Below are 26,875 nucleotides of genomic sequence, written 5' to 3' on the forward strand. Positions count from 1 at the left end.
TGTCTTCATTTATATTTGTTTCATAGTACTTCCCAATTTTCCTTTAAGACTCTTTTTTGACCCTTAATTATTTAGGAGCGTGTTGTTTAATCTCCACATCCTTCTGCAATTCTTTCTTGTGTTACTGCTTTATTATCAAGGAACATACTTTTTATTACTTCGGTTTTAAAATTTTGAGGTTCTATTATCTGTCACACTGACTGTCTTGGAGATTGTCCCATGTGGAATTCAGAGTACATATTTTTCTGTTGGGTGGAATGTTAAAATAAATGCAAAATCTGTACTGTCGTACAGAAGTTTGTAAAGTCTATTTCATTGTATACTCAAGCCCTTTGTTGATTTTCTGCCTCATTGTTCTGTTAGTTGTTGAAAGTGCATTACTGTGTCCAACTGTTACTGTTGAATTGTTCTGCTTTTTTGGGTGAGCATTGTGGTATAGCAGTTTAAATCATTTCTTAGGTGATTCTATCCCATATTGGAGCGTCTGGGCTTGAATCTAGCATCTGCTTCTAACTCAGCTTTCTGCTAATGCATTGGGAGGCAGCAGATGATGGCCCAAGTACATGGAATTCTTCCATCCGTTTTGCGGACCCAGTTGGATTTCCTGGCTCCAAGGCAGGCCTCGCTCAGCCCCGCCCCGCCCTTGCGGATATTTGAGGAGTGAACCAATAGGTGACAGATCTCCCTTTATCCCTCTCCTCTCAATGGTCTGTCTCCTGTCACTTTACCTTTCAAATAAATTTTAAAAATTGTCTATTTCTCCCTTCATTTGTCAATATTTACTAGATGTGAGTAGGTACAAATATATTTATACTTGATACTTCTCTCTTATAAAATGATCCTCTTGGAAGTGGTCTTATAGCAGTCGATTAGCTGCCTCCTATGACACCAATATCCCAGAAGTCTCAACTGCTCCACTTCTGGTCTCGCTCCCTGCTAATATGCCTGGGAATACATGAGATGGTGGCTGAAGGACCAAGGGAAACCCCAGAGGTTGTTTCAGGCTCCCAGCTTTAGCCAGGACTGGGTCATTTGGGAAGTGAGTCAGTGAATAGATGATTGATGTCTCTCGCCCCCCGCCCCCAGTTACTCTGCATTTTAGACTTCCAAATAAGTGTAAAAAAAAAGATCTTTTAAAATGAACTTTATCTCTGATAATATTTTATTTGGGTTTAAAGCCTTTTTTTTTCCTTCTGATACTGGCATAGTCACCTCAGCTTTCTCAATTTTTTTTGCATGATGTATCATTTTTCATCCTTTTACTTTTAAGCTGTATCTTCAAATCTAGCTTGTATCTTCTGAAGAGAGCAAATAATTAGAGGTTTAAAGAAATTTAAATTTGATTTAAAAATCAGGCAGAGATCTTCTAGTACTGGTTCACTCCCCAGAAGCTCAACAGCAGTTGGGGATGGGTGAGGCTGAAGCAAGAGCTGGGAACTTGAGCTGAGTTTTTGCTCTGGATGGCAGGAACCCGGGTCCTTGAGCTCTCCTCTGCTGCCTCCCACATGTGCGTTAGCTGGAAACTGGATTGAAAGCTTAGCTGGGACTTGAACTCAGGCACTTAAGTACAGGATGCAGATACCCTTGGTGGCATCTTAACTGCTGTCCCAAGTGCCTGCCCCAGTGAGATGATTTTTTTATGAATCCTCTGACAATATCTGCCTTTGATTGGCTTATGTACTTTATCCACATTTAATGTTACTGTTGATGTTTAATTAAATGGTACTTTTTTTTTTAATGGTACTTTACTTTTTGTTTTCTTTGTACCTCTCTCGTCTCTTTGTTTTGTGTTTTTCCTTTCCTGCTTTCTTTAGTAGTAGAAAATGAATGTTTTCTAATGCAATAAATTTGCTTAATGATCTTTTCTGGCTTTTTAAAAAAATATTTATTTTTGTTTGAAAGGCAAAGTTAAAGAGAAGGGACTACAGGAAGAAAGCGAGTGAGCGAGTTTCCATGTGCTAGTTTACTTCTCAAATGGTTGCAGTGGCCAGAAGTGAGCTGATACAAAACCAGGAGCCAAGAGCCTCTTCCAGATCTCATGTGGGTGCAGGGGCCCAAAGATTTAGACCATCCTCTGCTGTTTTTCCCACGTCACAGGCAGGGAGTTATAAGGGGTGCTGGCACCCCAGGCAGAGGCTTAGCCTATAGCACCATGGTGCTGGGCCCTACTGTATATTTTGGGGGCTTAGTATTTGCTCTTGGGTTTTATTATGTTTTAAGGGCACTTCAAAATATTTATGTAAAGTGAAAATAAAATATGTATTTTGGTGCAGAAATTTTTAAATAGCATGGTTTTTCTTTTTTTTAATTATTCATTAATTACATTGTATTTTTTTTTTTATTATTACAAAGTCAGATATACAGAGAGGAGGAGAGACAGAGAGGAAGATCTTCCATCCGATGATTCACTCCCCAAGTGAGCCGCAACGGGCCGGTGCGCGCCAATCCGAAGCCGGGAACCAGGAACCTCTTCCAGGTCTCCCACGCAGGTGCAGTGTCCCAAATCCTTGGGCCATCCTCGACTGCTTTCCCAGGCCACAAGCAGGGACCTGGATGGGAAGTGGAGCTGCCGGGATTAGAACCGGTGCCCATGTGGGATCCCGGGGCGTTCAAGGCAAGGACTTTAGCCGCTAGGCCACGCCGCCGGGCCCAATTACATTGTATTATGTGACACAGTTTCATAGGTACTGGGATTCTCCCCACCCCTCTCCAAACCCTCCCCCATGGTGGATTCCTCCACCTTGTTGCATAACCACAGTTCAAGTTCAGTTGAGATTCCCTCATTGCAATTGCATGGTTTTTCATAATTTACATTGTCCACACTTTTCGAAAGTGCTGTTGTAGATTTTGTTTCTTTATGTTAATACCCTAATAGTACAGTGTATCCTTGCTATTTTATACAATGACAAAACCACTGAAGAAAAAACACGCTTATGATGTCTTGTATAATTTTACCCGTGCTCTTTTGGATTTTTGTTGGCTTTGGGTATTGATTTACTTTCTATCTGCAGGAATTTCTTGAGTGTTTCTTCTAAGTTGGGCTGGCAAGTATTGACTAATCGGTTTTTACTTATCTGGCAATATCTTTGTGTTTTGTCTTCATTTTTAAAAGATAGGTTCATTAGATATAGGATTTTCATTTGACAGGGTTTTTTTTTTTTTTTTTAAAAAACACTTCTAGTATATTTTATGACTTTCTGATCTCCATTGTTCTTGCTGGTAAGTCAGCCGTTAATCTTAGCCCTTTTTAGGTGACTAGTCAGTTTTCTGTTGCAGTTTTCAAAATGTGTTAGGATCTCTCTATGTGTGTCTTTTTTCGATTGCCTTGTTTATTTGAGAGGTAGATGATGGTTGCAGCGTGCTGAGAAAGGCAGATATCTTCCATCCTCCTGTTTATTCACAACCTGGGCTAGCGCTAGTCATAATCAAGATTCTGGCATTCCATGCAGGTCTCCATGTGAGCAGCAGGGACCCAGGTACTTGGGCCATCATTCAGTGTCTTCCCAGGCACCTTATCAGGAATCTGGAGAAGAAGTTGCACACCTGGGACTTGAACCAGCATTGATATAGGATGCAGGTGTCCCAGGCAGCAGCTTATCTTGCTGTGTCACCATGCTTCCCCGTCTCTGGATCTCACTGAGTGAATTCCCGGAGTTGGTTGACCCTCCTAACATGCTGTTAGTGTTTTAAATAAATTTGAGAAGTTTTCAGTTATTATTTCTTTAAATATTTTTTTCTGTTCCCTTCTTTATCCTTCTGGTATTCTCATGCTCATGTTGGTATACTCGGTGTCGTCTTACATGTCACTGTTTCCTAGTTCTTTCTGATGCCAATTCACCTTTTTTGTTGGATACCTTTAAAGTTTTTTCATTGTGTTATACCTTTTTAACTGCACAATTTCTCTGTTTTGAAAGATTTATTTTTATTGGAAAGGCAGGTTTACAGAAAGAAGGGGAGATAAGAGAAAAAAGATCTTCCATCTGCTGGTTCACTCTCCAAAATGGCTGCAACAGTTAGAGCTGAGCTGAGCTGAGCTGAAGCCAAGAGCCAGGAGCTTCTTCCAGGTCTCCCACATGGATGAGGGGTCCCAAGGACTCGGGCCATCCTCCACTGCTTTCCTAGCTCATAAGCAGAGAGCAGAATGGGAAGTGGAGCAACCAGGACACAAACCCACACTCATATGGGATGCTAGCACTTGCAGATGAAGGATTAACACTCTCAACTCCTGTGCTGGCATCCCAAGATTACTATTTCATGCTGTTTTTGTAAGCTGTCTTTATTGACAACCTCTGATATGATATTGTCGTCATATCCTTCTTTACCTCTTTAATCATAGTTTTTGGTTCTTTGATCACACTTAGAATTAACACTGTGAGGTCCTATTCTGTTAATCCAACGAGTTCACTCTTCACAGGTAGTTTCTACAGCTGCCTTCTTTTTTTCTTTTTTTCTAAGAAACTGCTTCTTTGTGACCTTGTACACTGGACACTTTACATATTTTGTAGGAACTCTGTGCAGTCCTGGCCCCTGCTTATTGGTGGTGATGTTTGGTGACAAGGTGCGGTTTCCCTCATCAATATGTTAAGCTTTTCATGCTGTTTCCTAGAGAAGGAGCCGCTCCAGGTATATCCCCAGACACTGTGAGTTTGACAGGGCTTTCTTTTATTTTTTTTAAGTTCTTTATTTTCTTGATTTTCTCCTGGAAACTTTTTCTTACAATTTAGCCTTTCTTGTCATTGAATCTACAGCTGTCCCCCATTGCCTTTCACCGTAGCTGTTTTCAAGAACACATAGGTTGAACGTCTATGTGCTGTATTGCAAAAGAAGTCAGTTCCTTTTTAGAAAAGATAAGGGCTGTTTATGCTAGGAAGACAGTGGCCTAAGGTCTTTTGTCTCTTCCAAAACCTTCCAGAATCACTGTGGGCCAGGTTGGTATGATTGTGGCACCACAGAAGGGGTAGAGCCAGGCTCTGTTCCCTGAGTGGAGCTTGGGCAGAAGAAAGGCACCTCTCCATTACGCTTTCTTAGAACTTAGGCTCAGCAGCAGATCACTGTGGATGGCATGAGAAATGCTGCTGGTGTCGTGCTCTTCACCTGTAGGCAGCTGCCGAGGAGTTGTTGGTTACAGCTCGTTGGAGGGAGAAGGAGTTACTTTGGTTCAGTACTACAGGCTCTTGCTGTTTTGACTGAAGTTTCGTAGAGGGGCAGATGCTTCCTCATTTGCTGTCTGCTCTGATAACCACTTCCAGAGACCTTATGTGATGATTTCCTGTTCCCGATCATTCATCTGTGGGAAGCAGGTCTTCAGAGCTTCTTAGTTTGTCTTACTGGAAGTTGATTTCCCTCTGGATTAAATTTTTTTTTTTTTTTTTTTTTTGAGATTTATGCTTCCATGCCCTGGTTCATTCCCCATATAGTGTCACTGGCCAAGGATGGGGCCAAGGATCCAAGAACTTCTGCTAGGTCTCCTGTGTGAATGACAGGGGCCCAAACACGGACCATCTTATGCTGCTTGACCCAGGTGAATTATCAAAGAGATGGATTGGAATTAGAACAGCTAGGATGCAAACTGGCACCCATATACGTGCTGGCAGTGTTTTTATCTGCTATGGCAGAATGCTAGCCCCTGAACTACACTTTTGCCTTGCATTGTAGTGTTATTTCTTTACTCTTATTTAGGGCTTTAGAGCTTTCAGGTATATAATTCATGGCAGTGAATTTGAAAACTTAGAGAAAATGGGAAAATCCTCTGACAAAAACAGCTTCTAAAACTGACACACACACATACACAAAAAAACACAATTCTTAGTACTCACATATATTCAATTGAATACGAACTAAAAACCCTGATCAGGACATTAAAAGCAAAGAACATCATCCACTAATTTGTCCTATGAGCATTGATTTTAAAATCTTACACAAATTATTAGCAGATTGAATTCAGCCATATTTAAAAGGAAGATGCAGTCCTGATCATGTTGGCTCTATGACAGGAATGCAAGGTTGGTTTTATGTTTTAAAAAAAATTGATTTGTTTTGTTGCACAGGTATTTGACTTTGTAGTTAAGACACCCACATTCCGTATTGGAGTGCCTGACTTTGAATTATGCTCCACTCTTGATTTTGGCTTCCTGATACTCTCACCCTTTGAGGTTGCAGGTGTTGCTCAAATGGTTGGGCTCATGTCAACCATGTGGGAGACCTGGTTTAAATTTCTGGCTCTTCACTTGAGCCTCTGAGGATTTTAGGTGAGTAAACCAATGGATAGGAGCTCTTTCTCTCTTTCTAACTCTTAAACAAATAGAATTTAAAAACATTGTATCTTCACTATAAATGAAAAAAATTAGGAAGTTTGTTTTCAGTACAGTATTCTTCAGTAACTTTTCTATGCAAATTCCTGCTTCCTGAGTGTCCTTGATCTCCTGGTCTCTGCCTGTTGATTGAGCTCCTAAGGCCTCTTGCTGTCTTGATGCTTCTCTACCCTGAGTTTCTCCAGCTGGACAGCTGGTGTGACTTTTGTGAGGTTCACTTTCTTCTCATTCTCTCAGGATTACAGCCCTGACTGCCTGTTTGGCAATGTCGGAAAATACTATTTCCAGTATGTTGTCCAGGTCTGAGCAGTTCACAGTGGGAGGAGGACTAGTTTTCTGGAAGAAGTACCTCCTATTCCCTTGCCCAGTTTTGGAACTCTCTGAAGTATTGTGGTGGTGTCAGATGCATGAGGGGAAGTGTCAGCCATAGTAATTTTTTTTTATTATGACCCTGCAATGAGCTAACAGTCCTCAAGGGGACACAGCTGGCAGTCATGTTGGGTATTTTGGGCTGACCAGTTGTAGGCGTTAGTGTCACAGAAACTGGGGTGGAGTGGGGAGGGGTAGGATGGCGGGGGCAGGGCAGCGAAGTTTGGGTGGCACTGGCAGGGCTGGCAACTTCAGCTCCTCGCCTGCTCGCTGCCTCCTCAGCTGCATCACGTCTCACAATCCAGGCACCTGAGTTTTGACAGGGACTTTTTAAGCCACTGGATGGACAAGGAATTCAAATAAAGCAAGTTTTGTAAGTGCCTAGTGATACCAGGATAAAATGCCATGATTTCCTCTCCCTCAGCACGAGGTTTAGTCATATTTACTGGTCCTGGTGCACTCACAATCCTTTTCTCATTGGTTAGTGTTCATATGGGCACTGCCATTATTTGTTTCTGAGAAAAATGAAAAATGTTAATGAGAGTGCATTGCCATCAGTGCGTAAGCACATAGGCCATTCATGGAAGTGTGTCAGTGTGACTGAAACATAGGATGCATTGTTTCTGGAGAAGACCCAAGAATTACAGATGTCCAGAAGAAACTTGTTTTATTTAATATGTTTTTTTTTCTTGTGTGTGGTTTTTTTAAAATAATTTTCTGTTTTTTATAATGATTACATGGTTGATCAGGGTGGGAAGGATCAAGGTTTAGGAAAAATTGGATGAACTCACTGTTTCCAAATTTGCTATTTCTTCTTGTATCTGGGAGAAGGGGAGAGATAAAGGGGGAAGCCACACATGACTTTCCAAACGTCCCAAGTACCCAGGGATAGGAACCACCACCTGATGTCAACCCAGGGTCCTGATGTGTGCGTGTTCCGAGGGTTCTGCCCAAGCAGTTTGGATAGTTCTGAAATGCCGTCTATTTCACTGATCCAAGGATGATGCAGTTCTCCCAGTGTCCACTGGCTGACACAGTAAACCTCAAGTCTCCACTCCATATTTTTTCCTGCCATTGTTTGACTGGGGTAGTTGTCCAGTTTGTTCTCTTCTCTTACTGCTATGGTACCCAGTGAGCTGCCATAATCTTCTTTTGCATCAGGGTTTGTGTCCACTGCTCCGCCTGTTTCACTGAGAGCATGTTCTTGCAAGTGAGCCCAAGGACTCAGGCCAGGCGACCTGAGCCGCGCCAGATTCCCCATCCCTGGGGCTCACAAACCTGGCACCCACCTTGCAGGCAGGCCAAGAGACCTGCGCCAGGTGACCTGAGCCCAGCCGAATCCCCCACCTCCGGTGCTCACAAACCTGGCACCCCACCACCACAGGTGGGCCCAAGGACCCAAGCCAAGCGACCCAAGCCCCGCCAGATCCCCCACCCCCAGAGCTCACGAACCCGGCACCCACCTCACAGATAAGCACAGGACCCCAGGCCAGGTGACCCAAGTTCCGCTGGATCCCTCACCCCTGGGGCTCACAAACCCAGCAACCCCCTCACAGGTGGGCCCAAGGGCTGGAGCCAAGCAACCTAGGCTTCTCCAGATCCCCCGCCAAGTGACCCAAGCCTCACCGGCTCCCCTACTCCCAAGCTCGGCACTCTGTCATTTGCCAATCCTGAAAATCAGTTTGTGTCTTCAGTCGTATTAGCCTCAGGTTACTAGCCTTTGACGAAAGGGAAAAAATGCCTCCCACTTTTATTCCATTTTGAAATCTATGCATTTGCTGATCACAGTCATCGCTAAATTTGACACAAAGTTAAGTTATTGATAAAAATGATCATTATACCAGTTCTTAGACATAGCCATAATGTTTGACTAATTGAATGTCTTGTTCATTAATGACCTGGTTTGTAGTGTATAATTTTTAATCCTCAAAATCAGAAGGTTTTTTTTTTAATTCTTCAGACCAGTTTTTGTCAATTCCTTGTATAATTTATGCTAAGTATAAAAGAAGTAAGAAGGAAAACTTGCTTAATGAATTATCCTGGCCCCTGAAATCTTTTCCAGTTATCCTAAGCCTGAAATGTTTTGGTAGTTTTTAAAGAAACATTTGTTTAATATAACTCTATAGGTAACATATATTTGACTATATAATTGAGGTTTTGAGCAGTACTGTGTTTGCAGAAAAGGAGAGATTATTATATCCTGATTACCCATGGACGTTTTATGGAAAATGTGAAAATTAACTTTTTAAAGGATGTGTTGGTTTTGAAAACATGAAAGAGGAAATCTCTTAAAATCCTTCAGGTAGGGAAAAGATTTGGAACAAAGACATCACCTTTAGAGAACAGGAAGAGAACTGCCTTCCCATGACAGATGAAGTGGAAGGAAGGAGAGAATTCAACAGGCTATAAAGACGGTCACATATTAAAATGGGATACTGTGCAAGTTCGTATTACCTTTAGCATAATGGCAGGGAAAAAAAAAAACAATTAATTTGAAAGCTCTATTAGCACTGAGTGTTCTCTCCCCCCCAAAAAATTGCCATTATTTGGGAATTATATTAATTTAAAAGATACAATAGGTATATTGTCTATTACAGTAAATATAAAATGAAGCTAGAAACTAAGGGTATAAATGTATTTAGAAATAAGGATATGACCGAGTAAGCAGGAGAACTACAGGACCACGCTACTGAGCAGAAACTGAGCAGGTCCCTTGCAGCCTGAGTATCTCCATTGTCATGAGTACAACTTTAATCCAGCTTGCAGAAAGCAAAAGCATACCTCTTGTAAGTTTTGTTTTTCAAGCTCAGTATCAGTAGTAAGCAGACTTTTAGCTATTGATTGAAATCAACCAGTGCCAGTGTTACTTGAAATTAAATGCATATAACCATTTTAGCTTTAAAATTGGTGGAAATCTGGGCCTGATGCAATGGCCTAGTGGCTAGGTTCCTGGCCTAGAATGCTCTGGGATCCCATATGGTCCGGCGGCTCCACTTCCCATCCTGCTCCCTGCTTGTGGCCTGAGAGGACAGTCAAGGACGGCCCAAAGCTTTGGGACCCTGCACCCGCATGGGAGACCTGGAGGAGGCTCCTGGATCCTGGCTTTGGATCAGTGCAACACCGGCCATTACGGTCACTTGGGGAGTGGGTCGTCGGATGATCTTCCTCTCTGTCTCTCCTCCTCTCTATATATCTGACTTTGCAATAATAAAATAAAATAGATTTTTTAAAAAATGGTAGAAATCTGAAAGATTTAAGAACATGACCATGCAGTTGTTTAAAGCAGGATCTACTTATTCTCTGCAAAACTGTGCCTTGACTCTGAAGTCTTCTGGGTGTGAACTGGAAGAGTGAGCACATGAATATTACATATGTCAGATGGTGCTTCATTCCCACCCCCAGTGGAAGGAAATTTTATTCTGAGGAACAGGTAACTGTTTAATATGGGACTGACCATCCCATATGGTGCCTGTTCCTGTCCTGCTCCCTGCTTACAGCCAGGAAAAGGCAGCAGAAAATGGCCCATGTATGTAGCCTCGTTATTTGGGAAACCCGGATGAAGCTCCTGGTTTTGATCTGCACATTGCAGTCATCTAGGGACTAAATCAGCACATGGAAGATCTCTCTATCTCCTTCTGTTTCTAATTCTGCATTTAAATAAATAAGTCTTTAAAAACAAAAGCTGTTTGAGCTGGCATTGGCAGTATAGCTAGTTAAACCTCCACCTATGATGCCATATGCGTCCCCTATGGGCACTGGTTAAGACTCACCTTCCCATCCAGCTCCCTACTTGATATGCTGGGAAAGCATTGGGAGATGGCACAAGTGCTTGGGCCTCTGCAGTCCCATGGGAGAGCTGAAGAAGCTCCAGGCACCTGGCTTTGGCATATCATCTGGGAAGTGAGCCAGCAAAAGGAAGATCTCGATTCATTCTCTCTCTCTGTTCTCTCTTCCTCAATCTGTTAACTCTACCTTTCAAATAAATACAATGTAGTTTTTTTTTTTTTTAAGTGGAGCCAATGCTGTAGTATAGTGGGCAAATCCTCCACCTGTGATATCAGCATCTCATATGGGTGCCGGTTCCCAGTATGGGGGGAGACTTGAGCCCTGGCTGCTGCACCACATCGTTGTTGTTGTTGTCTTCTTTTTAAAGAACCATTTTTTTTTTATTATTGGAAAAGCAGATTTTCATAGAGAAGGACAGACAGAAAGATCTTCCATCCACTGATTCATTCCCTAAGTGGCCACAACAGTCAGAACTGAGTCAGTCTAAAGCCAGGAACATCTTCCAGATCTTCCACATAGGTGCAGGGGTCCAAAGACCTGAGCCGTTCTCTGCTGTTTTCCCAGACCATAATCAGAGAGCAGGATGGGAAGTGGAGCAACTGGGACATGAAATGCTACCCATATGGGATACTGGTGGTTGCAGGTGGAGGATTAGCTGGTTGAGCCATCATACTGGCCTCTGCTGCTTCATTTCTGATCCAGCTCCCTGCTGATATGTCTAAGAAAGCTGCAGAGGATGGCTCAAGTACTTGGGTCCCTGAACCCATGTTAGAGATCAGGAAGAAGCTTCCAGCCTCAGACTGGCCCAGCTCTGGCTATTACAGAGCAGATAGAAGATATCTCCCTGTTTCTCCTCTCTCACTTTTAACTCTGTCTTTCAAATAAAAATAAATTTTTTTAAAACTGCAAAGGATATATCAAAATGTCCCCACTTCAGAGCAGTTTCATAACAAGTGATCCTGATTCCAAAACTTAACCAGAATCATAGTCAGTCATTTCGTATATCTGTCAATGTTATGAGGATTCTGAATATCAGGCTTAGAATTGTAAGCCTCAGCCTTTGTGTACCAGAAACTATCACTGAATCTGGAATAGAATTTTGTAAAAGTTTGTGGTAAGAGTGGAGATATCTTACTAATAGTTTTTACTGTATAACCACAAATAATAACTTACTTGGAGTCTTCGTGCTTTTATTTCAGACAGCATATGAATTTTACTTTCCTTTACAATATATCTATAGTTGTCTTATTATGAAACTTATGTTTTAAATTATCAGTGGGTGAGATTAGCCAGTGAAAAATAGGCTGTGTTTATCCTCTGACTTTGTGTGAAAGGGCTTAGAATATTCAAATCACTGAATTTTAGGAATACCTTACCAGCTTTTTTTTTTTTTGCTTTTAACAAAATCCAACACCACTTCATGCTGAAAACCTAAATCAACTTTTTAAGGGCAGAAACTTACATGTAAGTGCAGAATAGTCTTAGTAGTTTCCCACTCCCAGAGGTTTATAAGCACATGCATCCTTGAGTGGGTTAACGTGTTTCCGTAGACTTTTACCTGTACTGGGGAGACAGAGTTGTGGTATAATGGGTTAGTGTGCTGCCTGCAATACCTGCATCCCATATGTGCACTGGTTAGAGTCCTGGCTGCTGTACTTCCTATCCAGCTCCCTGCTAATGCACCTGGGTAAACAGCAGAGGATGGGCCAAGTCCTTAGGTCCCTGCAGCCACATGGGAGACCTGAATTAAGCTCCTGGCTTCAAATCCACCCAGCCCTAGCTATTGCAGCCATGTGGGGTATGAACTAGCAAATAGATTTCTCTATATATATCCATTCCCACCACTTCCTCCCTCTCACTCTTCTCCTTCTCTCCTTGTCTTTGTTTCTAACTGCTTTTCAAATGAATTTTTTTAAAATAAAACTTTAAAGTTAGGTACTGGTTTTAAATGAAGGAGTAGTTTATGAGCAGATTGTGAACTAAGTATCACTTCCTAAATGGCTACAACAGCCAGAGCTGAGCCAATCCAAAGCCAGGTTCTTCAGGTCTACCATGCAGGTGCAGGGTCCCAAGGCTTTGGGCTGTCCTCTTCTGCTTTTCCATGCCACAAGCAGGGAGGTGGATGGGAAGTGGAGCACCTGGGACACGCATGGAACCCATATGAGATCCCAGCACTTGCAAGGCAAGGATTTAACCATTGAGCCGTTGCGCGGGGCACTGCAGGGAACAGAACTTAACCAGAGTGAGGAGCCTGCCAGAATGAACTGAGAGCAGACTCTGAAAATAGGCAGCTGAAATTTATATACATTTCAGAGGAGTTTGAACTTCATTGTCTAATTATTAAAGGATCATTGAAAAATTCTTAATATGATCACATTGATTCTCATTTTAACAAGATTTTAGTCTTTTAAATAGTTTAAAGGATGGAATAAATCAGAAGTGACAGTGGTCATGGGACTAGCCAGAGGGACAATTATAACAATTAGGAGTGATTAGGGCAGTGAAAATGACAGGCAGATGGATTCCACATAACAAACAGAATTAGGTGGATACATTTGTAACTAGACTTTTGAGATAAAATTTATTTGTGTGTGTGTAAATAACTCACAAGTTCCTAACGCCAGGTAAGCTGTGAGTTTGTTTCTAAGGTTTTCTTTATTTCTGTTTCTAGATGCCACCTCAAATGAACAGCAGGAGCTTTTCTGTCAGAAGCTGCAGCAGTGTTGCGTGCTGTTTGATTTCATGGACTCTGTTTCAGACTTGAGGAGCAAAGAGATTAAAAGAGCAACACTGAACGAACTGGTTGAGTACGTTTCAACTAATCGTGGTGTACTTGTTGAATCAGCCTATTCTGCTATAGTAAAAATGGTAAGCTTCTGGATTTATGTTTCTCAAGCAAAATGAAGTAGTGCTTGAGGTGTAGTTATGAATCGGTAATAATTAACATGCCCTAAATAAACGGTGTGTCCAATAACCCATGTGAAGGCTTTTCCATCCATTCCACTGGTGCTGTCATTCAAAGGCTAGTGGTGACTGTGGAGAGCAGAGCCAGAGCTCAGGGGAAGGATGTGTAGGTGGGGCGTTAATGTCATGGGAGCCAAGAGTCGCTGAGAGAATTTGTAAAGGGGGAATTGAAGCTCAAGGAAAAACTCTGAAGAAGTTAGGGGAGGGAGTCAAGTTTTTAAAGTTCCTACCTAGGACATTTAATGCCATGTTTGTGAACCATGAAGGTTCAGAACCTTTAAGAAGTTACATAATGCAGGTAGAGTTTCCCTAATCTGAAATCCAAACTGAAATGTTTCAAAAATTCAGAACTTTTAAAATATTATTAGGACAATACAGTGGAATGTTTCAATTTCGGCCTCATAAGCGGATCACAATCCAAATACAGGCACCCTGAAAATATTGCAGAAAATTACCTTCTGGTTATGCATATTAGTTGTGTGTGAAACAATTTCATGTGATACCCCATTATTTATGTGCAAATATTCTAAAATATCTGAAAATAACCCTACACCTGAAACACTTTTGTTCCCAAGCAGTTTGTGTAAGGGATATTCAGACTGTAAAATATCTATTTGGAGTATCTGGTATAAAAAATTAATTGCTATCAACATTGTTGAAATAAGGTTATTTAGGATGCTGTAACTGAATGTTATTCTCCATCATACAGTGGAAATTTGTTTAGCAACCTGGACTTTATTGCATACTAACAGAATGCAGAAATGCAAATGGATTGATACGTGAGTCACTGAGTACATTATCTTAACCTGTACTAGTATGTGGAAGCAAATATAAAGTGTAACCTAGTTTCCTTCATTTCTTTCTCCTAGCCTTGTGTGTATTCTGAGGAAAGAGCAAAATGGGTAGGAGCAAAGATAAACTTGCCCCTGATACACTGGTTGGGTTTTCTTTGATCTCACTGCCTTGAAGAAGAATTATCACAAGGACTTAAGGAATTTTGTGTATGTTCTTGAAAATAGAAATAAACACCTGGAAGCTGATGTGGCGCAAGCTAATACTCTGCCTGCCAGCACTAGCATCCTGTACGGGCGCCAGGTCGTATCCTGGCTGCTCTACTTCCTATCCAGCTTTCTGCTTGTGGCCTGGGAAAGCAACAGAGGATAGCCTGAGACCTTGGGCCCAACACCCCTGTGGGAGGCCTGGAAGAGGCTCCTGACTCCCTGCTGGGGGGCAGCTCAGCTCTGAGAGTGAACCAAAGAATGGAAAACTGTCTCTTCGTCTCTTCTTTCTGTGTAATAATTTGCCTTTAGATCAAAATTAAAAATTCTTTATTTTTAAAAAGGCTGAAAAAAATTTAAAGGTTATCTATAGAGATAAAATGAACCAAAATGAAGTTAGCTTCATAGACTCCCAGACAGTGGAAGTAACAGTTTGAAATCTAAATACTGGGGTTTTGTTTTATTTTAAAGATTTATTTACGTATTTGAAAGGCAGAATGACAGGACAGCCAGACAGCCAGAGGCCCTATCCTGGTTTCCCACATAGATGTCAGGAACCCAGTTTGTTCCATCAGTTGCTGCATCCCAGGTACACGGAAAAGCTGGATGAGACGTGAAGAAGGCAGAACTTGACACCTGCCCTTTAGTGTGGGCTGTGAATGTCCGAAGTGACAGCTTGACTGTGGCACCACGGCGCCTGCTCTTTATGCTACGCTTTGATCAACTTCTTGTGTTTTTTTTTAAGCCTCTTGTTTTTGTGTTTTGTTTTGCTGCATCATTTTTAAAAATTCAGGGAAAGGACATTATTTCACACTATTACCAATTTCAAATGCTGGGAGCCATTACCTGCTGCCATGCCAGAAGCAGAAAGCTGGAATCGGAAGTGAAAGTGAGACTCAGAGCCAGGCTGTTCATACAGGATGTGGGTTCCCAAGCAGCGGCCTAGCCACCAGGCTAAATGCCTTCCCCTCGTATTCAGGAGTTATGAAAATCCTGGGGTAGATAGTTTAAATTTTGTAAAGGCGTTACAATTTGCTTATATATAAATTCCTTTTTTCCCATTTTTAAAATTATATTTTTGACAATCTTTACATAGTTAATTAGGGCACAAAGGTTCAAGGGCTACAGAAAATGGGTAAGATTATCATTTCCACACATTTTTTTCTACATCTGGGGTGAAAGGGGAGGTAAGGGAAAAGCCCCACCTAGTCTCCCACCCATCCCCGAAGTGGGGCATGCTCTGAGGGTCTTGCTTAAGAGGTTTTGATAGTTCAACAGTTCAGAATTGCTGCCAACTCACCATTCTAAGCACGAAGAAATCGCTGCAGAATCCACTGGTTGGCATAGTCCATCTTAGAGTCTCTGTTTGCCCTGTTTTTCCCTGCCAACATATGGCTGGGGTAGTTGATTAATTTGTTCTGTCCTCTGTCTTTTCATGGTTAGGGATCTGAGTCCAGCAGTTTGATTGAGGGGATCCCTAAAGAAACTTTGTCTGAGGTGTTCCCAGACCAGGTTCTTGTGTGCTTGCCAGTACAGGGCCTGGCACAGTCCATCACCCAATCAGCTGATGGTTGCAATTGCTGGGTCAGTTCTGTTTCCAGCCCTGTCTTCCACTGGAACCAATGGGTGTTGCAGTCCAGCCGGATTCTGCCCAGCACACACTTGGCCCTCACATAAACCAGTGGGAATTGCAGCCTAGTCGGAGTGACCCACAGTAACCCCCACCAGGCCCGCCCCCTATCCTGGTTCCCATGCTTGCCATTATGTGCAGCAGACTAGGACAGTCTGTCCCACATACCATTCAGCTCTCATACATGTCAGTGGGCATTGAAGCCTAGTTCAACCCAACCAGCTCCACACATGCTGGTGGGTGCTCTTCTGTCTAGCCACCCCTGCCCCAATTCTGGTTTTCATGCCCTCCAGTGGGGTGGTAACCCAAGAGGGAGGCACCCACTATTTCCCTTCTATGCCACTCCCACTCCCGGATTATGCACTCTCCAGGTGGTTCTGCAGTTTAACTTGACAGAATTAGCCGCCAATGCCAGCTTCTGCCAGCTGATGCTGCAGCAAAGCCCAACCAACCCTCACCCGCTCTATTTTATGCTTGCACTAGGAGGAACAATCAGCCCAGCCTGGCTTTTCCCTGATCTAGTCCACATGAGGCCCACAGGTGTTGTAGCCCTGCCTGGTCTGCCCCCATCCCAGCCCATGCTCTCCAGTGGGGTAGCTGTCCAGCTAGGGGAGCCTCCCCATATCCCCCCTGCCGGCTCTGCCCCCTCCCTCCTGTTTTTCACCTGTGCTGTTGGGCACTGTGGTCACATCCAGTACAGGTCACCTCACCTTGGCATTCCATAATGTGCACTGATTTTTGTCATGACTGAACCTGGCTCGACCCAACCCACACTCTGTTCTGGTGCTTAGATTCACCAGTGGGTGATATGAACTGGTTCAGCCTGGTCTGCCCCTGACCCATGCCAAATGTATGCCAGTGGGAAACTTTCCATGGCCTGTTTCCTATCATGCTTCTTGCGCTTACTGCAGGGACTGTGTTCTGCCAGAGGAGTTGCCTAGGCTCCTCCATCAGAACCTCTCCCGATGCCAGAATTTGCACATACCAGGGTGTCCATGAGCCAGCCCTATTCAGTTCACCTCCTGTCCTAGCAGGAACAGTGGCCTTTCCTGACTGACCTTCAACCCAATCTGGTTCTTACTGATGGATGTTTCAGCTCAGCCACGGCTCATCCATACCCACATACAGCTCACACTTGGCTCAACAGGGGCTGAGACCTAGCCTAGTCCGTCCCACATCTACCCTGGTCCTCCAGAGCACAAGATGGTGTTGGAGTCTAGCCCAGCTTGGTGCATCCAGTCCCAGTCCACACTTGTGCCAAGAGAGACTACAACCGTATCCTGATCAGAACACAGCCCGTATTCCAGCCCACGCACTCCTTGGTGGGAACTTCAACCCAGCTAGGGTGTCCCCTTAGCTCCCCAACCAGGCCTGTTCCCAGCCATAGATTGTGTGCATGCCAGTGGTTGCTCTGACTCAGCCTGGCACAGCCCCACACCTGTCCCAGCCCCGGCCTTAGATGCTGTGGCTTAGTATCCCTGCCTCACACAGACCGGTAGGAACAAGAGCCCAGTTCGGCATGACCTGTGCTCCATCCTGATTTCTAATTTTGCTTGTGAACTAAGGTTTGCTTGACCCTGCCCGGTCCTCCCCCGTTCCATTACCAACCCACACATTAGCTAGCCATTGGAGCTACTTTGCCCAGTTTGTCCGATCCCCAGGTCAGGACCATGTGTTCACCAGCAGAAACTATGACCCGCCAGGGGAGTTTCCCAAGTTCCTCCACTTGTCCCAGTCCCTGACCCAGTTTTCATACATGCCAGTGGGTTTTAGGCCAGCGCCTGGAATAGTCTAGCCTTTCATTTGGCCTTGTATGAGCTGGTGAACGTTGCAGCCCAGCCCAGCCTAACCCACACCCTGTTTAGGATGCACATTTGGGTGCTGCTGCCTTGACCAGTCCAGACTGTTATTGGTTCCTTTACCAGTTAGTGATGACAGGCCCCTTGGTCACACCTAGCTTAGTCCACCACCACCCCAACTCTTGAGCTAACCACTGGGGATAGTATTTCCACAGGTTTTGGCCCACACATCCCCCTGCAGAATCTTTTCCAGATATGGTTCTCTCGTGTGCTAGTTAATGTCATGGCCCTGCCTAATGAGACACGTCTCCTGATCCATCATCATGTCAGGTAATAGGATATGATCCTGCTAGACAAGCCTTGAGCCTTAGCTTTTGCATGGATTGGTGTTTGGTGGTCAGCATTGTTCAGTGATTACAAGTTCTACACAGGATTTGAAGGAATTTGGTGTATCAGTTTTATCCGTAAGTACCATTGGTCCCTCCTGTCCAACCTACCAGGTCTCATTACCCTTGCTTCTCTTCAAAGGAAATGTTACTCTGTTGTTGGGAATCTTTAGGATTGAGTCACATCCCAGAAGCACAGTGGGGTCTACATGGAGCTACCTAAGCAGCAGTTCAAAGCCCCAAAACCCCAGAGCTCCCCGCTGGGCAGCCAGTAGGCGGAGCCAGGTGCCAAATGGCGCCCTAGCCCCCCAGGGACAGCTCACCACATGTACGCGGTGGCTGGAATCAGGGCTCCGAGCATGGAGATGGCCCCAGCCTGGCACCCATCAGCAGCCAGCAGGCTGCTAGAAGTTTTCTATATATAAATTCTGAAAGTAAAGTGTGTGTGTTGCACACATGTACTCAGTTTTTAAGTGAGAGCCTACCTGTCTCACTCAGTCCTTGAAGCTCTCTGAATATTTGTCCTGTACAGTTACTCTTATTTGACAACAAGGTCAACTTTGTCTTTCACTACTGACAATAATAAGTATGCTGTCAAGGACAAATTATGCTTTGTTAGGACACTTATTTCCTCTTTCAAATTCTTTCTGTGGCTTTTGCTACTCTCAAATTGATGTCCTGTCAGGCTCGATTGGCATTTCTCTCGAGCACTGGCTTTGAGTTCTGGCTGGTTGAATTCTGGCTTATTGCCAGCTGAATCTGTTGTAGTAAGTCACTGTTAGCTGTTTACCTGCCGTGGTCGCCATTTCATAAAAGTAGCGGGAAATTTGTCTGTCGTGTCAACATCAGGTGTCACTCGTATTTCCCTCTGTCCTCTGAGAATTTTATCTTAATCCCACAATAGTTTGATCTTACAGATTTATTAAGCCTGCTAGTTCTGTCAGTCTATTCAACACTCTTAGCAAGAATTTGGGTTGTAGGCACAGTGTATCAATTGCTAAAGAAAATCTTCATTCTGAGATAGATAATGTGAAGGCTAAAATTATAAGATATATTTTATTGAGTATAAATTAAAATGCTCCTGGTTCAAGAGGTTCGTATGTTTTCTTAAAGTCCCAGAGTAGATGAAACAGTAAATTAAGGCCTCGTGAGCTTTATGCTGGTGACAACAGTGCAGACATTTTGTCCCTTCCCTCCTGTGCCTTGATGTGGCATATATACGGAACTTCAAAAACTTAATGGAAAAACAGAATTAAAAGTTAAATTTGATGTTAAAAAATATTTGAAATGCCTCTTTTTTAAAGATTTATTTTATTTCATTGGAAAGTCAGATATACAGAGAGAAGAAGAAAAAGCCAGGAAGATCTTCCATCCCTTGGTTCACTCCCCATGTGGCCGCAAGGGCCAGAGCTGAGCTGATCTGAAGCCAGGAGCCTCCTCCAGGTCTCCCACATGGGTGCAGAGTCCCAAGGCCTTGGGCAGTCCTTGACTGCTTTCCCAGGCCACAAGCAGGGAGCTGGATAGGAAGCAGGGCAGCCGGGATTAGAACCAGTGCCCATATGGGATCCTGGTGCATGCAAAGCAAGGACTTCAGCGGCTAGGCTACTGTGCCAGGCCCATGCCTCCTTTATTATAGCGTATATTTTTTTTGAACTTTTTGAAGACTACCAAATATGCATGGATTTCAAAACTTTTTGCACCAAAATAAACTTTCAATCCCATTTTACACTTTTTGAAATATCATTGTATACATACATAAATATGGAGAACTATACATATTTATGGAAGCATGTTTATCAAACTCTAAAGTATTAGGCAAGTGTAGTCTGTGACCTGAGTTTGAATGTGTGAAGTTGTAGAAAGACAAAGCAATCAAGTTGGAGATAGTAACTTCACTCTTTTATTCTCCAAATTCACTCTTCTTCCCAGTCTCTTCCCGCTTTATTTTAAGCAAAACTTGGAAAGGATGACTTGTAATTTAAGGGAGAAAAATCCAGGGTTAACCTGTCATCTCAGGAGTCTGGGGTCTGAGGGTATCAGTTACCAAATAGAGAAAACAGAGCAGCCATCTGCCTTCTTCACACTTGGAAGAGGTTTCTGGATTTTGAATGAAGCTTACTAACACCACGTAACTTTTTAAATAAAGTGATTTTAAAAATTTTAGTTCTACACTGTTAAATTTGATTATGCAACAGGATAAATCTGAATTTATTTTTTCTTTACAGATCAGTGCTAACATCTTTCGTACTCTTCCTCCAAGTGATAATCCGGATTTTGATCCAGAAGAGGATGAGCCCACGCTTGAAGCCTCCTGGCCTCACATACGAGTATGGAACATAACTCGTAATGTTTTGACCTTTCATGTTATTTCTGATAAAGTCACTATTTTCTCCTTAAAAGCTTAGTATTTAAAATATTTGACATTTGTTTTCTTAGCGTTGTTTCCTTTCCCTAAATAGTTTTTTTATGATTAAAAAAATTTACCATTCAAATTGTTTTAATTGTACATTTAAGTGGTATAAGCATCACCGCTGTCTAGTTCCAGAATTTCATCACCTCTGAATAAAAACTTGTCATTTAGCAGTTAATCCCCATGCATTCATCTTCACAGCCCCTGCAACTACTAATCTGCTTTATATGTAAGTTTGCCTGTTTTCAATGTTGAATATAATTGAAATCATAATGTTTTCAGGGTTCATCAATGTGGTAGCATTTATCAGTACTTCATTCTTTTTCAAGGCTGAATACTATTTCATTGTGGGAATATGCCATGTTTATTTGTTCATCAGTTGACATTTTTAGCTCTTGTAACTAGAACTTGTTAATAACATTGATGTGCAAGAGTGTTTTCTTTACTGTTTTTTTTTTTTTTTCTTTTTCAAAGATTGCTTGTTTTTGTTTGAAAGGCAGAGTTAGACAGAGATCTTCCATCTGATGGTTCACTCCTCAGATGACCATGCCAGCCAGGGCTGGGCAAGGCCAAAGCCAGGAGCCCTGAGCTTCATCCTGGTCTCCAGGGGTTAAAGTACTTGACGTCCACTGCTTTCCCAGGCACACTATCAGGTAGAACAGCCAGGACTTGACCTGGAGTCCATATGGGATACCTGCATTGCAGGTGGCAGCCTAACCTGCCGTGTCACAGCACTAACCTCCCATGTACAAGTTTGTATTTGAATACTTATTACCCACACAAAATTTACTTTTATCATTTATCTCACAATGTTCTCTAACTGTACATGTGATCACTGATTACTTGGAAATGTGACAGTTAGGTACTTGGGACATTCCGAGATTTCCTTGTCTAGCTGATTTGTAATGTTGTATTGTGTTTAGAGAATATGGTTGGTATGATTTCAGTCTTTGTATATGTGTTAAGATGAAACCATGCCCAGCGTCTAGCCTGTCCCAGAGAATGTCTCATGTATGCTTGTGAAAAATGTTTGTTGTTGGACTATACTATTGAAGGCCATTGGATTTATTTGGTTCATAGGGTTCTTCTACTTTCCTTGTTGATCTTCTGTCTGTTGAATGTGAGATAATATCATCATAGAATGTGAGATAATATCACATAGAATGGCCTATTTCTCTTTTCAATTCTGTAATATCTTCAGTTATTTTGGGGCCCATCTATGTTTGTTGATAATAGTTACATCTTCCTACTATCAGATTTTCATCACTTAAGCATGTCCTTTTGTCTAGTAACAATTCTGTGTTGAGTTTATTTCATATATTAGTGTGGCCATTCTAGCTCTCTTTGAGTGATACATTTTTTTTTCCATCATTTGACTTTTTTTTTTCTTTTAATTATTTATTATTTTACTTCATTAATTACATTGTATTATGTGACACAGTTACATAGGTACTTGGGTTCTCCCCACCCCTCCCCAAACCCTCCCACCATGGTGGATTCCTCCACCTTGTTGCATAACCACAGCTCAAGTTCAGTTGAGATTCCCCCATTGCAAGCATACACCAAACATAGAGTCCAGCATCTTATTGTCCAGTCAAGTTCAACGGCTTCTTAGGTATACCCTCTCTGGTCTGAAGACAGAGCCAGCAGAGTATCATCCCAGTCAATTGAAAGCTCCAACATACCATCAGCAAAAATTTACATCATTATGGAATTAATTGACTTTTAATCTCTTTGTCTCTTTGAATCTGTGGTATGTCTTCTAAATAGCATCTAGTTGAATCATTAACAGTTTTGAAAGTCTGTGTCTTCCAAATAGGAGTTTTAGTTCATTTACGTTTAATGTCATTACTGATTAGGTATGATTTAATTTTCCCTCATTGCTTAATTTTATTATGTCGTCTTTTGCTCCTCTACTTGCTCATTACTCTCATCTTTTTGTGCTGAGTAGATATTTTCTAAAGTGCCATTTGAAATCCCTTGTTTTTGTATGTTTTTGAATTATTTCCTTTGTGGTTGCCCTGGGGATTACAGTTAGCATTTTAAAACAATGTAGTGTGGTTTAATTCTGATTTCAATAGTGTATAAAACTGCTTTAGTTGCTCCCCTTTCTTCTTGGTATTATTGTCATACGGGGTTCATCTTTATACATTTTGTGTCCACCACACAATTTTGTAAGTATTACTTTCTGTGGTTGCTTTGTAGAAGAGAAACATAAAAGTTATAATATCTTCGTTCACTGTAACAGAATACTAATGAGCAATGGAGTGAAATGGAAGGAACAAAACAAAGATCATTTTAGTACTAGGTTATTGGTTATATGTTTTCATTTATTATGTAATTATTAATATATAAGTTCATTATTTTCTTTCCTATTATTGCTGTTTATTGAGAACCAAAAGTAAATTTTCTGTATACTTGCTTTCAGATAAGTAGGATACTTGGCTGCTATACTATTCTGAAATAATTATGTAGTTTTAATTTTTATTAATTACTTTAGTGACACATATAATTATGATTTAATAATATGATATACTGACTAGAGCATAGATTTTTTTATAGTAATAACCTGTATTTTTTTTAATAAGGAGGCTCTTCTCTGTGTCTCATATATTCTACATAATTAAAATTTCAGACTAGCGGCATAAATATTTACAATATGCATCTTTATATTCTAATAATTCTTGGGTAGATACTTTAATTTTGACTATTTCCATGTGCTAAGACTCCAGAATAATAAAGATTACAGCCTAATACACTTTTTTAAAGATTTATATATTTTTATTAGAAAGTCAAATTTACAGAGAGAAGGAAAGACAGAGAAAGATCTTTCATCTGCTGGTTCACTCCCCAAATTACCACAACAGCTGAAGCTGAGCCAATCCGAAGATTGATTTATTTATTTGAAAGTTAGAGAGTGGAGGGACCTAGAGAGAAGATCTTCCATCCTCTGGTTTGATGCCCAGATGGCTGCAGTTGCCAGGGCTGAGCCAGGCCAGGCCCAAGCCAGGAGCCGCAGCTGGGTCTCCTACATGGGTGACAGGGTCGCAAACACTTGGGACATCTTTTGCTGCAATTCCCAGAACACAAGCGGGGGGTGTATTGGAAGTAACGCAGCTGAGACACAAACAGGTGCTCCTCCAGGCAGCTGCCAACACAGGTGGCAGCTTTACTCGCTATGCTGTCCCCATAGTACTCTAACTTTTGTCCTCAGATAAGGTAGAAAGTGTTTATATTATGCTTTGACTTTCTAGGTTGTAAGTAGCTATCATTTCTGAAAGAGAGAAGGGGAGACACGGTGCTTCTGTCGCGGGTTCACTGTCCGAATGACACCACCACCCAACTTGGGTCCAGGCCAAAGCCAGGAGCCAGAAACTCCATCTGGACAAGTGGCAGAGACTTTCACTGCTTTCCTAGCTACTTCAGCAGGGAGCCGGAACAAAAGCAGGGCAGGCTAGACTCAAACTGGCTATCTAGTATGGGATGCCATTTTTGCATGTAGCAGTTTAAGCCAGTAATTTGTTATCCTTTAGTTTCTAATGGGGCAGAGAGCTGAGAGGGCAAAACCCTGCACTTAACATTTCAAGGCACATGAAAACCTGTTCTTTTTTCACATTATTATATATGGGGGAAAAATATTATTTTTGTCTATTTCAGATTCTTTTTGTTTGTTTTTTTTTCTTTTTTTTTATTTTGTATTTCAGATCCTTAAGTAAATAAAATCTTTAGTGTTTATCATGTTCCAGGTAATGCCCCCATTTAATATATAACCCACATAGTTCAGTGTGTTAATCCTCATCAATTTATTAGAGTAAGTCAATTTTTAAAACATTTTACTTTAAAAAAGATTCATTTATTTTCATTGGAAAGGCAGATTTACAGAAAGGAAAAGACAGAAAAATCTTGCATCCACTGGTTCACTCCCCATGTGGCCACAATGTCTAGAGCTTAGCTTCTAGAAAGCCAGGAGCTGGGAGCTTCCTCCAGGTCTCATGTGGGTGTGGGTCCCGAGGCACTGGGCCATCCTCTGCTGCTTTCCCAGGCCACAAGCAGAGAGCTGGATGGGAAGTGGAATGTGGGTCCCAAGGCACTGGGCTGTCCTCTGCTGCTTTCCCAGGCCACAGGCAGGAGCTGGATGGGACGTGGAGTGTGGGTCCCCAAGGCACTGGGCCGTCCTCTGCTGCTTTCCCAGGCCACAAGCAGAGAACTAGATGGGACGTAATGCAGTGGGACACAGACCGACACACACATGGGATCCTGGCGTGTGCAAGGCGAGGATTTAGCTACTGAGCCATCATGCTGGGCACATTATTTTACTTTTAATTGATATTGGTTAATGCATGTTCCCTGAAAAGTGCCCTTTATTTACTTTTGCACAACTAAAGTTTTGTCTCTTGGCCAAACATTTCAAGTCCTTTTCCTTACAGATCTTATTTCTAATACTTGCAGAACTTTCTCTTAAAGATTTTAGTGGTGAACACCAGAATTTTACAGATTTTATGTTTTATTTTTTTAAAAAGATTTATCTTCATTGGAAAGGCAGATTTACAGAGAGAAAGAGAGACAGAAAGATCTTCCATTTGCTGGTTCACTCTCCAAATAGCTGCAATGGCCAGGGCTGAGCTGATCTGAAACCAAGAACTTCTTCCAGGTCTCCCATGTTGGGTGGGACCGTAAGCAGGGAGGTGAATTGGAAGTGGAGAAGCCAGGACATGAACCCATATGGGATGCCAGAGCCACAGGTGGAGGATTAGCCCGTTAGACCACTGTGCCAGCCCCTATACATTTTATTTTAACCATCTTAGGAAAGACATAATCGGAAGCGAGTGGCCTGGTAAGGTCATTCTACGTTCCTTTTTGCAGCCATCTTTTTTTTTTTTTTTTTAATTGGCACATTTGTTAAGGCAGAGACCTCCCATCCACTGGTTCATTCCCCAAATGCCTGCAACAGCCTAGGTTGCACTAGGATGAAACTAGGCACCTGGACACTGTCTGGGTCTCCCAGCTGAGTGGCAAAGGCCCAGGTGACTGGGCCATCTTGTGCTGCTTACCCCGGCACATTAGCCAGGACTGCAGTGTGGTACAGCTGGGACTCCAACTGGCTGCTCCTAAGGGATACAGGCATTGCTAGCAGAAGCTTAAACAGCTAGGCCGTGGAATCAGGTAAATGGTCCCTAGTATTCACCTTTTAGGATATTTGGGGGATTTACCAAAATGAAGGGACCCAGGCATACATTAAACATTTGTAAAGTTTACATCAGTAAACTTATTACTCCATTGCTGAAATGTATATTATTCTTTGAAATTTTGTTTCTTGAATTCTTGGAGCAAAGTATTCCTTCATAAAGAACAGAAAGAGCCTCCCTGCTTTATGGCCTGGGAGGGCAGTGAAGGTTGGCTGAAGTCCTTGGGCTCTTACACACACGTGGGAGACCTCAAAGAAGAGTCAGGAGATGGACTTTGGATCACTCAGCTCTGGCCATTGCAGCCACTGGGGGAGTGAACTGGCGGATGGAAGATTCTGTGTGTCTCTTTCTGTAAAATCTGCCTTTTAAATAAAAATGAATAAATCTGTTTTAAAAATCTTGAAGAAAGTGTAACTTTAAAAAATACATATCGTTGGGCCCAGCATGATGGGTCTGTGGCTAAATCCTCACTCATACAGGTGCCAGTTCATATCCTGGCTGCTCCATTTCCCACCTGCTTGTTGCCTGGGAAAGCAATAACAGGTGGCCCGAAGGCTTGGGACCCTGTATCCCTGTGGGAGACCCAGAGGAAGCTCCTGGCTCCTATGGCTCCTAATCAAGCTCGGCTCCAACCTTTGCTGGGGAGTGAACCAGCAAATGGAAGGACTTTCCCTTCTCTATAAATCTCACCTGCCTCTCCAATAAAAATGTGTATATTTTAAAAAACATGTTCATATATCATCTATGAGTAAAACTTTGTTATCAACTTCTGTTTTTCTCATTAAATATTTAATTCATAAAAATTAGGTAACACTAGATAAGCTTTGGGCAAATGCATCAAACAAAACTTTTTACTCAGATCCCCCACCTGCTATTAGCTTTCTGTTAATAAATGGTGGTAGAAGTATGTAGTTACGGTGAGTGACAGGCCTACATCTGGTCATGCTTTTTATATGCTGTAGCCCATACATTCAATGTGCTGCTTTGTCTCTCACCCCCGCACTGTCTGTTACTAGATGTTACTGAATGACAGCTT

The 26,875-nt window shown here is 42.3% G+C and overlaps 1 protein-coding gene across 1 annotated transcript in view; it reads left to right on the forward strand.

Moving 5' to 3' along the window:
- The window catches only part of PPP2R5A (protein phosphatase 2 regulatory subunit B'alpha), a 57,787-nt gene that overhangs the window by 18,382 nt on the left and 12,530 nt on the right, over positions 1 to 26,875 (forward strand). Inside the window, exons 2-3 of the mRNA XM_004578664.4 lie at positions 13,138 to 13,334; positions 20,469 to 20,570. Coding sequence (XP_004578721.3) covers positions 13,138 to 13,334; positions 20,469 to 20,570 — 299 coding nt within the window. The remainder of the gene's footprint in view (positions 1 to 13,137; positions 13,335 to 20,468; positions 20,571 to 26,875) is intronic.

Source organism: Ochotona princeps, chromosome 10 (genome assembly GCF_030435755.1).
Source record: "Ochotona princeps isolate mOchPri1 chromosome 10, mOchPri1.hap1, whole genome shotgun sequence".
Taxonomy (NCBI): Eukaryota; Metazoa; Chordata; class Mammalia; order Lagomorpha; family Ochotonidae; genus Ochotona; species Ochotona princeps.